This window comes from Capsicum annuum, chromosome 5, assembly GCF_002878395.1.
Source record: "Capsicum annuum cultivar UCD-10X-F1 chromosome 5, UCD10Xv1.1, whole genome shotgun sequence".
In the NCBI taxonomy this organism is placed as follows: Eukaryota; Viridiplantae; Streptophyta; class Magnoliopsida; order Solanales; family Solanaceae; genus Capsicum; species Capsicum annuum.
In genome coordinates, this window is record NC_061115.1 from 21,135,544 (window position 1) to 21,153,172 (window position 17,629).

Sequence of the window (17,629 nt, forward strand, 5' to 3'; positions counted from 1 at the left end):
CTTACATAATATCCTAATTATTGGATATAATCGATATGATGATATTCATACTTGTATGAATATTTTTCGGCTTACATAATATCCTAATTTTCTCGTATTTATCCAATAATATATTGATATACCATTGATTACACTTTTTTGGTAATATAGGTGAATTAGAAATTTGTTTGATCATATTGTGAATTTGAAAGGCCAAAATGTAAAACAATAAAATTTAATACAATCTGACGCCTCGTAATTATATAACTACATTAAAAATTGAAAAAATACTAAATTGTTTTCTAAATATGGAAACAACTGTAATGCTAATCACATTTAATTAAAAAAAGAATATTGTATTTATTTGACAAGAAATGGAGCCAATAAGGTTTCTGCCTGTCATGGAAAAGATATTTGTCAGTCAAGTAATGGAGGCGTCATCAAGCGTAGTATCTACAAGCAAAGGCCAAACAAATATGACACCTAAGAATATGAATGAAAAGTCAAGCCCCTGGTAGTGCAACTGAAGTATGCAAGGGCCGTAATGATGTTATTATTGATAATGTTCCATCAACTAAGGCTCATGAAGTTGGCTAATGATGAATCAGACATGGTCAATAATGCGAAGGTTGTGGTCAAGTCTTCCTCGCAGCCGAGCACGTAATAGGACAAATAAGAACCAGCAGCAGCTTTATCTTGTCATGGTCGAGTTATTAACCACTAGAAACCTCTACTATGTTATAGATGGTCCTCCAAAAACAAACTCTTTGTCACAAGAGGCTAAGGTCCACGTACAATCTACACTCATTTCACAGTTTCTTCATCTTCCTCTCTCTACAAAATATACCTATGAAGGCTCATGTATGAATTTTAACTATTCTTCTACCAAGGTTTGTATTGAATCATTTCTCTTCTCAGTTATTTGTATATTCAATTGATTTTAAAGCATATTAATTTTTGAATAATTGCATTAATTCATTCTTCAGCCTTTTTATGTTCTTTTTATGTACTATATATACATACAGAAGTCAATCTTCTTCATAATATAGCTTGCTTAGTCTTTTTAGTTTTTAATTTTTTAGTATGATGTATTCTCTTCTTTTAGAGTTGGTTACTGATAGAGATGATTTGATGATAAGGGTTAGGATTTGTAGAATGTGGGATACCATAAATTTCAAAAAAAATGGGGAATTGATCAGTTTGGATATGATATTTGTCGATGAAAAGGTACCTCATCAACATAATTCTTACTTTTTCTTATACAAATTTTTCCAAAACTCTTAATTAAAAATTCACATGTTTTGATATATCAGGGCAATTTGGCACATGCTATAGTCCGGAAAAATCACATTAGCAAGTTCAAGCACAAGTTAATTGAAGGTTCATTGTTTATCATCAAAAACTTCAAAATGGTTGAAAGTAGTGGTGTATATAGACCAGTTGAAAACTCTTTAAAAATAATTTTCTTTCCCTCAACCGTGATCAAGAGTTTATCTGAAGATATTGTTCATATTCCTATGAACGGATTTCACTTTATAAAATCAGAATTGATTGAGTCAAGGGTGAACAATAACGCGCTCTTATCAGGTATATATATATATACACTCTTTTAATTTTCAAATTTTACAAAACTGTTCAATTATCAACGTTTTCAACACACACTTTTTCTTCTTCATTTATAAATGTGGTGGGTTGTTTATATGGAGTTGGTGATATGGAGAGCGCTGATCGAAGTGGAGAAAAAGAGACATCCAAATTGTTCCATCTCATATTAAGTAGTTTTATTTTTTGTCTATCTAAAAGAGTGTTACTTTGAAATCATACATTGATCTTTTTAAACAATTACATGTAAATGAACTATCATATTCTTATTTTTTCTTTTCCTGGATAGTTCGGCAAAGTCAAAAATAACCTTATGGGAAGATTTGGGAGAGAGCTCCTTATTTTCACAGCAAGGATTCTGGGCCATATATTGTGATTGTGACTTCCACAACTCTTGAAGAATTTTGTGGTATTATTTCAGATTTAATTATCGGATGTTATATATTTATGTGCTAACATTAGATCTTTATCGCAATTTTTATTACGTCCATTGTTAATAGGTGAAGTTAGCTTCTGTACCACATATGCTAGCAAAGTATATGTAAACCTTGATATAGATTACATATGATCTTTGAAGCAAAAGTTTTCCACCATATCCACGGGAGTCCAAGTTATTGAAAGCTCTAATATTAATAGCATTCCAATAGAGGAAGAGATGTTTATTAACCAGATGAACATTAAGAATTTGTTGGAATCTGATTGGAGTGCCGACATACAGGTTATCTTTTGCTTCTTACATTTTGATTTGCCATTTCAACACTTCAATAAGATAGATAATAGTAAATTTTGTTTTGAGAATTGTAGGAATGCATTGTTACAATAAGGAGCAAAATTACAGACATAATAAACTATTTTAGATGGTACTACATTTCATGCAATGTATGCTCGAAGAAGATGACACCGGCAAATGGTGTTTATCCATGCCTCAACTGCAACAAAGATTGCAAGTTTCCTTTGGTGAAGTAAGGATCCTGGAAGGACTATGAATTTGCTTTGTATTACTAATTAATGTTAACTTATTTGTACAAATATAGGTACAAGATACACGTAAAAGTGGAAGACAATACCGGAAAAACTGCTTTTGTCTTATTCAATGACGTGGCTGAGAAAATCCTTGATACATCAGCTCACAAGTTGTTTAACAAGCTATCATCGTTAGATAACAATGATGTTCCTGCCCACATTCAAAGCCTTTGTGGGAAAGATTTTATTTTTAAGCTTAAATTAAACAGTTACAATTTGAAAGAGGGGCTTAAAAATTTTACTGTATCAAAGCTTTGGATTCCATATGAAAAATTAGAATTAGAGTACAAGCTGATGAAAGAGAAAAAGGTATTACAATATAGTCTGTTGAAATTTGTAATGCCCAATTTCATATACTTTATAAATCATATTTTTGGCTATTGGTTTTACATGTGTAGACTTTGATAGAGGATGAAAGTGAGCCAAAAGATCGCGTTCCCAAAGAACTGTCCACAAAAAAGGTATTCAGATACACTGTTTCAGTTATGGGACATCTATTTCTTCTTAAGATTAACATTTTTAATACACATGCTCACAAATGTAGTTTTACAAATTAAACAGGTATCTTTTGACATCTTATTGGATAAATTAGAAGATCATGAAGAAGAAGTGCATGTCATTGATGGGGTTAACAGTAGGAAAAGAAGAAACCTAATCATATATGAAGATGACTTAATTGATGAAGGCACAAATAAGTTCAAGAAGTAGAGAGTTTGTTGTCTGTTCTGACCTTTTACTCTTTTTAAGCTTAGACAAAATAGTTTGGTCCTTTTACCCTTTTTAATTAGTGTCATCAGTAGATGTGTTTTCACAAATAATTTTCTTTCTCAACGTTATTTAACTTTTGTTTGAAATATGAAATCCATTATTGTTTGGTTTATCGCGCCACTAATTTTCTTCATCGTTTAGCTATGTAACAGTTTCATAGTTTGCATCTATGTTATCGTGTTTCTTTTCATGGTTACTACTATTATTGGTATATTCTTTTCAGCATACAATGTGAATTTGACTATGATAATGGATGATACAGTAATATTGGTTAGACATCCCTTCTAATTCTATCTTCTCATTGTTACCATAAGAGGATCATGAAGAATTTCTACAACGGAATAAAAATCAACAATAAAACTGGTAAAACATAAAAAGAGCAAAATATTAATCACCAGTCTTGGATGGAGGTCTTCCAGTTCTTCCCCTTCTTGGATAAGGATACTCTTTGTATCCTCCAAGCACTGGTCGGGAAATAAGTGGACTATCGGGATCTCCAAAATTATTTCACATATCATACTCATAAACCCTGTCCCATTCCTCAAGTTTTACGCTTTTAGTTCCTCTGAAATGAAGCAACTTGCCTCTCTGTAGCTGCATCCTGCTGGAGTTTCACTAGGAAGCCAAGCATAATTTCTAAAGTTCTTATATAGGTAAAGATCTTATAATTTGATATTTTATTTAACATTGGATACTTATGAAAACCAGGAGCTCCTGTTCATATTACTTTTGCTTCTGAGGATAGAACTAAACCTCACCAATATTACTGCCTGTCATGGAAAACATATTTGTCATTCAAGTAATGGGAGCATCATCAAGCATAAGCATAGTAGCTATAACCAAAGGCCAAATATGACACCTAAGAGTATATATGAAAAGTCAGTCCCTGGTAGCGCAACTGAGGTATCTAAGGGTCGTAGAAATGTTATTGTTAATAGTGTTCCATCAACTGACGCTCATGAAGTTCACTTAAATGATGAATCAGACATGGCCGATAATGCCAAGCATGCGGTCAATTCTTCCTCACAGCCGACAACATAATAGGACCAACAAGAACAAGCAGAAGTGTGATACTTTGATGTTCGAGTTATTAACTGTTGGAAACCTCTACTATGATATAGAGGATCATCCAAAATCAAACTCTTTATCCCAGTAGGCTAAGGTCCACGTACAGTCTACACTCATTTCACGAGGTATGTTGTTCTTTTTGTTGTCATTATTGTTTTTGTTATTATTAGTTGCTATATTTTTTTCATGTCGTGCTTCATTTTCATATCTACATTGATTTATTATACTCAAACTGAGGATCACAACCTCTATACCTCCGTGAGGTAGGGGTAATGTCTGCGTATATTTTACTTGTGGGATTTAATTATCATTGTTTTTGTTGTATTTGTTTGATTCATTGATTTGAGTTTTCGTTAAAGATTCGATCTTGATGTTTATTTACTAATTCTGTTGTTGTCAGGCAATTCTTCTGGTCTAGATGGTACAACCGGCAGGGCAGAATGTAGGCATCAAAACTCTAGGTGTTCTGCACCTACATGACCTGCAACTGAGAGTTTTCCCATATAGTTGAGGGAAGGTGATGGAAAACATATTTAAAATAAGCAATGAAAACCACATGGCGTGTCTACGCAATGGGTTTCAACTGAATTGAAATAGTATACTGCCATTACTGGGCCCTTTCAAATGAAGTTGCTTCAGTTGGGGATACCTGCTTTCGGAAGTGTTGATTTCTATTGATATGCTACAATTGTTCACTTCTTACTGTCATTCCACGACTGCAAGTATAGATGTGATGAAAATCAAGTGTACATATTTGCTGCAGACACGGTTCCTAGATGGCTAACTATAGCACAACATGTACATTTACCCACAGTAGCAGCAGGAGCTGATAAGTTTCGGAATATCTACTTTGGAGATGCATTTAAGGCAATAGTTACCGCCTTTATATGCCAGGGATCACATGGCCTACAGATCTGCCTACTTCCCAGCTAAGGTAGGCATGTACTTGCACAATCAGCTATTTCCTATAATGTTCCAAATGCAAATGTGCAAAATGCTCTTTACCTACTTTGTTTGATATCCTGGTCGGTGCAGACACGTACTGGTGTGGTAAATGAATGTCATTCAATTTCCTTGGGTATCAGATGTTGATGCTGAAGTATAACTGGCTGGTCTTTAGCTACTTTACAAAACTTTGTTGGTAGGAAGTTAACGTGATGTGCCCTATATCACCATTAAAATGTTTTGTACATTAATCTATACTCATTTGACAAAATTAAAAAGTTCGATCATCAAATACTTGAGCAGTGTTGGAACATCAAACCTTCTTGTGCTACATGAAATATACGTCGCTTTTATATGTTTTATCTTTACTTTGATCTGATGACTATCCATTCTTATATGGTTTATCCCATCTCTGACTTTTCAGGCTGCGTTGAATAGAAAAAATCCCAACAACATATGAAATGCAAGGTGTAAATGCCATCCATGTGTTCAAATTCATAACCCACTTTGGAATGGACAAATCTACTGGCTTTTGTTTGAAGTACGCTCCATTGAGAATGTAAAGAAGTATGAGCCATACAAACTGATCCACAGTGAATTGGACACTAAGGCGGACAAGTCTTCAAAGTAAATGGAGGAGCGGAAGACAAAAACGTTGATCCTTATGATTTGTTGTTTTTGCCCAACTTTATATTTTTGTTAGTCATAATCTTCTTTGGATATATCGTGTATATGAAAGTGATTCCTCAATTTATATCCATACTTGTATAGTTTATCCTGACTCTTTTTTTCTTCATTATTTATTTCTTCCCAACTCATTAACTGTAAAACAGCTAAAGACACTTTGCATTGATGCAGTTACTTCTGGTGCCACAAAGCAAAAGCCTCTTATCCGGCAGGCGAGCTTTCCATTGAATTTTAGTCTTTGTAGTTTTGACTATATTGTTCATGCAACTTCATTGTAAAGTTTTTGAAGGATGTAATAAGATGGAGCCTACCTACTTAGTTCGGACGAAGTAGATAGATCAAAGGAATGGAATCCAAGTGGTTCTTATGCCACTTTTGATGGTCTCGGAGATAGATGTAAAAGCATTAGATCGATGGCCGGGGTAATTTTCTTCCCACTCTGAGGCATATTGATCTGGATCCCTGGAGACAGGTCTTACAAAAGTAGATGGCTTGGCTCCACTGGGAGAATCATTCTTGAGTTTAGGAGGAATTACCATGTCAGAATTGATAATCGGGCTGGTACTACCAGATATTGGTTTTAATTAAACATGGATTTCCTCCACGGTGCTGGAGTTTGAGGTCATACTTTCATCATCATTCTCTGCAGAAATTATATTTGCATTGTGTACTTCCGTAGTACAATAGGCTGGTGAAAAGCGAGAGTTCTGCTGCTCAGAAACTGGATATTCAGAAACACCTGAACCAATTGCTAACAAAACTGAATCTGGAGAACGACTCTCCCTTCCTGATACATTTGGGGAAGGAGATCTTTCAGGCTGACCTGAAACTGCCTTATTAGCTACAGGGGAATCAATCATCTTGTGAGGGTATGGATGCAGAGGTTTCTTATTTGGCCAAGGAAAAGGTATGTCAATCGCGTTTAGGGATTCGTCACCATCATTAACTGAATCTCGAGCAACCTAAAATGGAGGTTAAAATTTCAATGCTTGTAGCCATTGACTTTCTGCGCATGACTACGAATCTGAATGGCATTTTTGCTATCAACATATTCTGCTTGATTAAAGAGACATGTCAGAAACTTCTATTTAGATTGAACCACATAAATAGGGAAAAAGAGAAGGATCGAAAGAAAAATGGACCTTTTATCAGCTACAAACAACCTTATACCACACTCACCTTCTATTTGGCGCCAACCACGGCCATACAGCTTCAAGGATTCAAGAAATCTATGTTGTTCTTCTTCTGTCAATTTATCTCTCGGTTCTGTCCATTTTTCGGTCTTAGAGAATCATTCTCGTGGAGTAGCTTTTCTTGAGTTCTCAGAGCATGAACATCCACTTGTGGTTTTGGCAGTTCTTAACAACAATCCTGCTATGTGCGTTTAGTTTGTTAGATATTGCATGCATATTTCTGGTGCCTTTAGCATTTTAGTTTTCTGCTTTTTCTCACTAAATTTATCTATATACAGAGACTTTCGGTCCCGACCATCGTCCAAGAGTGGAGTTTGCTCTTCATAATATCCAAACAATGAAGCTTCACCAGAAGATTCAGCAGCAATGTTTTAACACGAACAAAGAAGATTTGCAAAAAAATGACAATACAAATGAATGGGATACCCATAATAAATAATCGAGAAAACGCAACGCCAGAGGAGATGCGTTATCAGTGGCAGAGAATACCAACGAAGCTAAAACAAGCGTGTCAGAGGTGCCAATGATGGAGATCAACCAAAAAATAAAGGTGTTAAAGTAGCACATCTACAACCGTGAAAGAATTTTGTGGTAACTGTCCTCAATTTAAATGTCACTATTTTGAATTGAAGTGCTATCTTTTTCAACAAATGTAAAACTTACATTTTATTACATTTATTGTTAATAGGTGAAGTTAGCTTCTTCACCACGCCTGCAAGAAGAATATATGTAAATCTAGATATAGATTACGTACGATCTTTGGTTCAAAAGTTTACAACCATGTCTACAGAAGTACAAATTATTGAAAGGTCTAATGTTAATAACATTTCGAATGAGGAAGAGATGATTTTGAATCCGATGGACATTAAGGAGTTGTTTGATTCTGAGTGGAGTCCTGAAATACAGGTTATTTAAATATTTTGCTTCTTAAGTTTGTAGATTTCTATTTCAACAATTTTATTTACTATTTTAATTATGGAGTTCAACTCATTTTAAAGTTGAACATGATAAATAAATATGTTGATAAATTAACTTATTCAAATATAAACAGGTATCTGCTAATGTCTCATTGGGTAACTTGAAAAATTCTGAGGATGAACTAGACGTCACCGATGGTGGTAGAAGTAGAAAAAAAAGATACCTAATCACACATGACGAATAATTAAGTGTTGAAGATGCAAATAAATTTAAGTAGAGAGATTATTGTTTCTCCACACCTTCAACTAATATTTAAGCTTGCACAAAACTGTTTCAAACTGTTATCATTTTTAGTTTTTTGTTCGAGTAGACGTGTTGATGAATAAATTTGTTTGTTAATGTCGTTGAACATAATCAATATGATAATATTCATACTTGTATGATTATTTTTCATCTTACATAATATCCTAATTATTGGATATAATCGATATGATGATATTCATACTTGTATGAATATTTTTCGGCTTACATAATATCCTAATTTTCTCGTATTTATCCAATATTATATATTGATATACCATTGATTACACTTTTTGGTAATATAGGTGAATTAGAAATTTGTTTGATCATATGAATTTGAAAGGCCAAAATGTAAAACAATAAAATTTAATACAATTTGACGCCTCGTAATTATGTAACTACATTAAAAATTGAAAAAACTACTAAATTGTTTTCTAAATATGGAGACAACTGTAATGCTAATCACGTCTAATTAAAAAAAGAATATTGTATTTATTTGACAAGAAATGGAGCCAATAAGGTTTCCATCTGTCATGGAAAAGATATTTGTCAATCAAGTAATGGGGGCGTCATCAAGCGTAGTATCTACAAGCAAAGGCCAAACAAATATGACACCTAAGAATATGAGTGAAAAGTCAAGCCCCTGGTAGTGCAACTGAAGTATGTAAGGGCCGTAATGATGTTATTGTTGATAATGTTCCATCAACTAAGGCTCATGAAGTTGGATAATGATGAATCAGACATGGTCAATAATGCGAAGGTTATGGTCAAGTCTTCCTCGCAGCCAAGCACGTAATAGGACCAATAAGAACCAGCAGAAGCGTCATCCTATCATGGTCGAGTTATTAACCACTGGAAACCTCTACTATGTTATAGATGGTCCTACGAAAACAAACTCTTTGTCACAATAGGCTAAGGTCCACGTACAATCTTCACTCATTTCACGGGGTATGTTGTTATTTTTATTGTCATTATTATTTTTATTATTATAGTTGCTATATTTTTTCATGTCGTACTTTGTTTTCCTATCTACTTTGATTTATTATACTCAAATCGAGGATCGGAACCTCCCTACCTAACGGAAGTAGGGGTAATGTGTGCGTATATTTCACTTGTGGGATTACACTATTATTTATATTTTTTTTTGTTGTTGTTTGATTCATTGATTTGATTTGGGCTTTCGTTAAAGATTCGATCTTGATGTTTATATACTGATTTTATGGTTGTCAGGCAATTCTTATGGTCCAGGTGGTATGACCGGCAGGGCAGAATATAGACATGAAAAATATGGGTTTTACGCACCTACTGGATCTGCAATTGAGAGTTTTCCCAAAGAGTCGAGGGTTGGCGATGAAAAACATAATAATAATAAGCAAGGAAAAGCACATGGCATGTGTAGGTAACGGGTTTCAACCGAATTGATACAGTATACTGCCATTACTAGGCCTTTTCAAATGATAACAACTTCAGTTGGGGATAGCTGATTTCAGAAGTGTTGATTTCTACTGATATGCTACAATTGTTCACTTCTTAGAGTCATTCCACGACTGCAAATATAGACGTGATGAAAATCAATTGTACATATGTTCTGCTGATACGGTTCCTAGATGGCTAACTGCAGCTTAACATGTAGATTTTCACACACTGGCAGCAGCTGATAAGTTTGGGAATATCTACTTTGTGAGATTACCTCAGGACGTCTCAGATGAGATTTAAGTTGATCCTACTGGTGGAAAGATAAAATGGGAGCAGGGTAAGGGGAAGCTTAATGGATCCCCAAACAAGGTTGAATGAATAGTGGGATTTCATGTTGGTGATTTGGTCTCTTGCCTACAAAGGGCATCACTTATTCTAGGAGGGGCCGAATGTATAATCTACAGGACTGTGATGGGTCGCTTCGGGGAAATGTTTCCATTTACATCCAGGGATGATGTTGAATTCTTCACTCATTTGAAGATGCATTTAAGGAAAGAGTTTCCACCTTTATCTGGCAGGGATCACATGGCCTACAGATCTGCCTATTTGTCAGTTTAGGTAGGTATGTACTTGCTCAATCAGCTATTTCCTTTAATGTTCCAAATTCAAAGGTGCAAAATTCTCTTTACCTACTTCGTTCGATATCCTGGTTAGTGCAGACATGTACTGGTGTGGTAGATGAATGTCGTTCAATTTCCTTGGGTATTTGATGTTGATGCTAAAGTATAACTGGGTTGTCTTTAGCTACTTTACAAAACTTGGTTGGTAGGAACTCAACGTGATGTGGCCTATATCACCATTAAAATATTTTATACATTCATTTCATCATGACTAGATTATCAAATGACCTGAAAGATAGTTCCATGATAAATTCGATTAATACGAGAATGCATCATTTTAATAATAACATCTATGCAGCTGAAGAAGCAAACCTTGGATACATGTGAAGTTGGCGACTTGTCTAGAATAGAGCGAGGTGTTCAACTGAAGTTGCTGCTTTAAAGTTTGATTTTGCTTGACTTCCAAATGCCTCAAAATAGCACCAAGTATATCAGTTGTACCAACAATTAGAGCAAGGTTGCAGACTGGTTCCTACCAGCTGCAGCAGCAAACTTGTCTGCTGCCTACACGGGTACATTTTTTTATCAACTTAGACACTTCATACGTATATCATCGATATGAAGAAAAACCATATAAGTATCATACATTTTCTTTTAGAGGATTGATTTTCCAAATATTCAATCAACTAATAGTTTTTATCTCAAACAATTACTTATTTTCTTAATTTTACTTTTTTTTCCCAACTTAAAAACTTTATGAAATATTAACTATTAGTTGAACGACAATGATAATATAATACCTATTTTGCTTCTTTTCTCATTAGTTTTCCGGGCACTTCATATATTTAACATATCCGACCCCCCTTAAATCAACCTTAAAATTGCAAATAGATTAACCTCTTGACTACGTGAATCATTTTGTTTATTTGAAGGAAAAGAAGATCAGTGTGCAAAATATTGTATGAACGCTGAGGTTAAAGAGAAGATATTTACTTCACACATTGATTTGCAGCAAGCTGTCTCTGACAACCACAACTACATATGGAGCATGGTACAATTGTTTTGCTGTAGAAAGCAGACAAGGAAACACAATATGTTGGAGAAGATGATGCTCTATACTCGGAGTAGGTACAAATAATGTTCCACGTAGCTGCAATCATCACAGACAGATTAAAAGTTGAAAGATATCAGTGAACTAAAGTTACAGTATAGCAACGGAAGATTGATCGAAGTTTAGTTTACTTACCAGCTGCTTTAGTCTTTCGACGTCCTTTATCTACACTGAACTTGCTTGGAGGGACTGGAAAGGGTTGACCACATGTATATCTAGGAATCCCAAGTGTAAAGTTTTCAGGTATACGAGGACCGGATCCATCATCAGAAGCACTTCCAATGCCCATCTCAAAAGAAGCACCATATCTTCCGGGATCCTGAGTCATGGATGTCAGCACTCCACCCTTGCAGCAATTTGCAGTCTACATATTATACGAAACTATAGGAAGGAGGTCAACAATCACGGGCTCTTTCTCATAACATTGTGGGCTTCCTCTAACGGCAGAAAAATCACCTCGCTCTGTAGTTTCAGTACCCCGCATATCCCATATTACTTCCTTACCATGCCAGCTCCAGCTTAACTTCCAAACAGGTTGCTCTACTTGGACGAAAAGTTAACAGTTGAAGATTGAGACTCTAATTTGGGATAGACAAAAGAGTTCAAAATTAGAAAGAACGTTTTGATAGTTGAAAATTGAGACTCTAATTTGGGATAGACAAAAGAGTTCAAACTTAGAAAGAACGTTTGCCTATTCGTCTCTATTTCCCATTGAATGAGATATGATGTTGCAGATAAAGTTTTTGAAGGATGTAAAAAAATGACTAGTGGCAGAGAATCATTCTCGTGGAGTAGCTTTTCTTGAGTTCTCAGCATAGGAACATCCACTTGTGGTTTTGACAGTTCTTAACAACAATCCTGGTATGTGTGTTTACTTTGTTAGATATTGCATGCATATTTATGGTGACTTCAGCATTTTAGGTTTCTGGTTTTTCTGACTACTTAAATTATCGATATACAGAGACTTTCGGTCCCGACCATCGTCCAATAGTGGAATTTGCTCTTCATAATACCAAACAATGAAGCTTCTCCAGAAGATTCAGCAGCAATGTTTTAGCACGAACAAAGAAGATTTGCAGAAAAATGACAATACAAATGAATGGGATACCCACAATAAACAATCGAGAAAATGCAATGCCACAGGAGATGCGTTATCAGTGGCAGGGAATACTGACGAAGCTAAAAACAAGTGTGTCAGAGGTTCCAATAATGGAGATCAACTGAAAAACAAAGGTGTTGAAGTAGCCATCTCTGTAGAAGTAGACGAGCAGAAGAACAAGAAAGGTAAAAAGCTTAGAGGGGCACTACAACAGCTAAAAGAGAATCAAGAAGCAACCAACCACGGCTTCGGTAGTGAAAGTTTTGATAATACTGCCCTCTAGGTTGGACGTAAAGAAGATGTTGTAGTGAGAACAAAGAAGATGAAGTTTGAGGATAAAACAAACCAACAGAAACAAAATATCGGTGTACAGAACAAGAAAAGGGCCAAAAACAAAAAAGACCCCCTTGGACGAGATGGAGTAGACAAGCTAGATATGCTTATTGAACAATATACATCCAAATTCAACACAACATTTCAAATCAAACCGATGGTGACCAGCTCTAAGTTTCTTAAGAGGTGGTTCCAATCCTACACTAAATACTACTTTTTATTCATCTGTGAAGCTTAATAAAACACTAACTACCTTAAAACCCTTATGTTTATATGAATAACTTTGAATTTGATAGGTCATTACAAAACAAGTTGGAATTTTGGCCAACCAAAGTACATATGCCAATGTTGTGGTGCACTTTTATGGTATGAAGAACGGAAAAATAAAACAGTACCGACAAAAAAAACAATATTCACATTTTGTTGTATGGAAGGAGGCCGGGTCCAACTACCGTTATTGAGTGAACCACCAACATATCTCAAGTATCTTTTGGGAAAAGAATATGGAAAAGTAGGTACCAATTTTCGTAAAAATATCAGGGCTTGTAACTCATTATTTGCATTTACATCTATGGGAGGCCGAGTGGATGGATCTATCAATCACTCAAAGCGGCCTTATGTTTTCAGGATGAGTGGTCAGAATTACCATCACATAGGATCTTTATTGCCTGAAATAGGTAAAACCCCACGGCTTGCTCAGCTATATATATATGATACTGAGAATGAGATAACCAACAGAATGAATTGTTTGTCGCAAGGAGACGTTGATCCCAAAATTGTCCATGCCTTATCCGAAATGCTGGACGAGCGTAATATTTTGGTAAAAATATTTTGAATGGCTAGGGATAGATATAAACAGCATCCCGAATCTGCATTTCGCCTGCGTATTCTATCTAACAGGACAAGGATGGTCGACAATACAACATACCCACCACTTCTGAAGTAGCGGGATTAATTGTTGGTGATCTTACAGAGGAAAACTTCCAGCGAGATATTATTGTAGAGCATCGAAATTGGAATTAATTTGACGGAGGTGAACAACAAGACTCACAAGCGGCAAAATTTATCGATGGGAGAGTTTTATTGCTTCAGGATACAACAAAGATTAAACGAGGGCTACACTCTCTTACTGGCGGGTAGACTATTACAACAATACATTGTCGATGCTTACATGGCAATAGAGGAAGAAAGATTTCATTATATTCGAAATAATAAAAAAAAACTCAGAGTTGATCTTTACTCTGGCTTAATGGATGTCATTCATCGTGGTGATTCAGATAGTTCAATGATAGGAAAAAAGTATTATATTGCCCTCATCGCACACTGGGGGACCTCGGTATAGGGCACAAAATTATCTAGACGCAATGGCAATTTGTAGGTGGGCTGGTTATCCAGATTTGTTCCTCAATTTCACATGCAATCCATAATGGCCAGAAATAAATGAAATGCTACACTTAATTGGACAACATGATGATGATAACCGAGTGGACATCATATGCAGAGTCTTCCAGAGAAAATTATTTCAACTGATGCAAGATCTGAAAAAGCAACAACCCTTTGGAAAAATAATTGCCTGTAAGTTCTAAATTATACATACTCACGTCCGACATTACTTATTCATTCAAGCTGTTAAATTATGGTTAAAAAATATGAATACTTCTACGGCATCCTAACGAACATATATATCATTAATTATGTAGGTTTCTATACTATTGAGTTTCAGAAAAGAGGACTGCCTCATGCACATATATTGCTCTTCCTGCATCCCACATTAAAAAGTCCGTCCATCGATCATATCAACACAATTATAACAGCTGAAATACCGGATATGGAAGTCGATCCAGATGGTTATAATGCTGTAAATAACTACATGTTGCATGGACCTTGTGGAGACCTCAATCCCCAATGCCCATGTATGAAGCAAGGGAAGTGCAGCAAGCATTTTCCAAAGAAGTTCAATAATCAAACAAATTTTGATGCAGATGGATTTCCCATTTATAGGAGAAGGAACACAGGTACTCAAGTCAAGAAGAACAATGTCCTCTTAGACTACAGATATGTTGTCCCTTACAACATGAATTTGATTGTCAAATTTGATGCACACATAAATATAGAGCTATGCAATTACTCAAGGTCAGTGAAGTATCTATTTAAATATATCAATAAGGGATCTGATAGAGCAACTGCCACAATAGAATGTACTGATACTGCCGAACTACATGATGAGATAAAAAGATATTTAGACTGGAGATACATATCAGCTACAGAAGCTTGCTGGAGGATATTTAAATTTGACATACATCATAGAGAGCCAGCAGTTGAGTGTTTGCCATTCCATTTACAAGGAGAAAACACCATAGTATTTGAAGAGAAAGAACGACCTGAAAACATAATAAGAATACCTAATGCAGTAAAAAAAAAATTCATGGAATGGTTCACGACGAACCAAAAAAATGACGATGCATGAGAACTGACGTATTCAGAATTTCCTACGCATTGGGTTTGGGATGCAAATGAGAAAAAATGGAATATAAGAAAAATGGGCAAGGCAGTTGGTAGAATTTACTTTGCACATCCTGCAAGTGGAGAACGGTTTTAGATAAGAATGCTACTGAATTTCGTCAAAGAAAGCACTTCCTTTGAAAGCATAAGAACAATAAACAGAGTATCGTACAAAACTTATAAGGAGACATGCTACGCATTAGGTTTATTGGAGGATGACAAAGAGTGGAATGACTGCTTGGCTGAAGCAGCATGTTGGGCATCAGGAAATGAACTTAGAAATTTATTTGTCATGATACTAATTCACTGTCAACTATCTGATTCAGCCAAATTATAGAGGACCAACTATGAAATTTTATCAGAAGATATAACGTCATTACAGTGAAAGAGATTTCAAGTGAAAGATTTACAGCTAACTGAAAAACAGCTCGAAGCATATACATTATTTGAGCTTGAGACCATACTTGTATAGACGGAAAAAAGTTTGAAAGATATAGATGGAATGCCACTTCCAGATTCTGCTTTGCTGAGTGACAGGGGAAACCGTCTAATTAATGAGGAACTAGACTATGACAAAGAAGATTTAAAGGAAGTGCATGACAAATCGTTTGCACTATTAAATGATTGTCAAAAGTCAGCGTATAAAGCAATAATGGCATCAATTTTCAATGAAGAAGGACGTTTATTTTTTATAATGGGACATGGTGGTACTGGAAAGACATTTATATGGAATATAATAAGTTCAAAGCTGAGATCGCAATCAAAAATAGTTCTCCCAGTTGCTACTTCCGGAATAGCAGCTTTATTGTTACCAAATGGTAGGACAACTCATTCACGATTTCATATTTCCTTGGACATAAGTGCGGAATCAACTTGTGAAATAAAATAAGGAAGTCAGTTGGCTGAACGACTGCTAAAAACTTCTTTGATCATCTGGGATGAAGCACCAATGGCAAATAATTTCTATTTTGAAGCCTTAGACAGGACGCTGGGAGATATCCTTCAAGTAAACTATGAAAACAATTCTGACAAACCATTTGGAGGTCTTACAGTCATATTTGGTGGGGATTTTCATCAAATACTACCAGTAATTCCAAAGGGAACACGCGCTGATATTATAGATGCTTCACTGAACTCCTCATACTTGTGGTCATTTTTAACCGTATATGAGTTGAAGCAAAATATGCGACTTTGTAGTGGCAAAGTAACTGACTGTGAGGCTGCTGAAATTACCACTTTCAACAAATGGTTGTTACGAATTGGAGATGGATCTTTTTATGACGATGTGAACAATGAGCTCATTAAATTGCCTCCTGATATATGCATCACATCATCTAATGATCCAATCGACTCAATCATTGAGGTAGTTTACCCATCTCTCTTGCAGAATTACAATGACCCAGCATATTTGAAAGAAGGAGCAATACTAACGCCTAAAAATGAAATGGTGTAGGAGTTGAATGATACAATTATGAAAATGATACCAGGTGAAGGAAGAACATATTTTAACTCGGACAATGTGTGTAAATCAAGTGTGAACACTAACTATGAAGATCTATTGTACCCACCAGAATTCTTAAACAGCCTAAGATTTCCCGGCATCTCTAATCATGACATACACTTAAAAGTAGGCACTCCAGTTATGCTTCTCAGAAATCTAAACCAAGGTGAAGGCCTTTGCAAAGGAACAAGATTGATTGTTACACATCTTGGTAATTGGTCGGCTAGCGCAAATATCATCTCCGAAAAGAACATCGGCTCAAGAGTAACAATACCAAGAATTATTATGTCTCCCAATGATTCTAAGTGGCCATTCAAGTTGAAGAGACGACAACTTCCTTTAGCACCATGTTTTGCCATGACAATTAATAAAAGTCAAGGACAGTCTCTTAACCATGTTGGATTGTATCTTCCAAAACAAGTATTCACACATGGCCAATTATATGTAGCGGTATCTCGAGCAACAACAAGACAAGGATTAACTATACTAAATATTGACGACGACATAAAAGACCCTGCATTCATTAAAAAAATTGTTTACAAAGAAGTATTCCCAAATATATCA

The 17,629-nt window shown here is 35.4% G+C and overlaps 2 protein-coding genes and 1 pseudogene across 9 annotated transcripts; all 3 read left to right on the forward strand.

The window, feature by feature from the left end:
- LOC107870418 overlaps positions 1-13,370 on the forward strand; it is a 19,478-nt pseudogene extending 6,108 nt beyond the window's left edge.
- On the forward strand, positions 11-6,258 carry LOC107870416. Of its 8 annotated transcripts, none has more exons than XM_047412605.1 (10): positions 16-1,566; positions 1,871-1,990; positions 2,082-2,299; positions 2,386-2,543; positions 2,616-2,913; positions 3,003-3,065; positions 4,081-4,275; positions 4,358-4,565; positions 4,841-5,374; positions 5,810-6,258. In XM_047412605.1, the coding sequence occupies exons 3-8, from the start codon at positions 2,237-2,239 to the stop codon at positions 4,526-4,528; spliced, it is 948 nt and encodes a 315-aa protein (XP_047268561.1). In that variant the 5' UTR covers positions 16-1,566; positions 1,871-1,990; positions 2,082-2,236; the 3' UTR covers positions 4,529-4,565; positions 4,841-5,374; positions 5,810-6,258. The 8 variants fall into 8 exon arrangements, with proteins under 8 accessions (XP_047268568.1, XP_047268567.1, XP_047268566.1 ...); XM_047412608.1 differs by having other exon boundaries at positions 2,159-2,299; XM_047412607.1 differs by having other exon boundaries at positions 16-1,990; positions 2,159-2,299.
- A 3,143-nt stretch (positions 13,371-16,513) lies between the features above and the next one.
- Positions 16,514-17,017, forward strand: LOC107871646. Its single transcript, XM_016718563.2, has one exon. It carries the CDS (start codon positions 16,514-16,516, stop codon positions 17,015-17,017), a length of 504 nt encoding a protein of 167 aa, XP_016574049.2.
- Positions 17,018-17,629: the final 612 nt, after the last annotated feature.

What these genes read in the sequence shown, in the direction of transcription:
- LOC107870416 (XM_047412607.1), top strand. Translation starts at nt 2,237, where the DNA reads ATGTTTATTAACCAGATGAACATTAAGAATTTGTTGGAATCTGATTGG. An exon ending in ATTGGAGTGCCGACATACAG is followed by an intron (nt 2,300 to 2,385) that starts GTTATCTTTTGC and finishes TGAGAATTGTAG; the next exon opens with GAATGCATTGTTACAATAAG. An exon ending in TGCAAGTTTCCTTTGGTGAA is followed by an intron (nt 2,544 to 2,615) that starts GTAAGGATCCTG and finishes GTACAAATATAG; the next exon opens with GTACAAGATACACGTAAAAG.
- LOC107871646 (XM_016718563.2), top strand. Translation starts at nt 16,514, where the DNA reads ATGGCAAATAATTTCTATTTTGAAGCCTTAGACAGGACGCTGGGAGAT.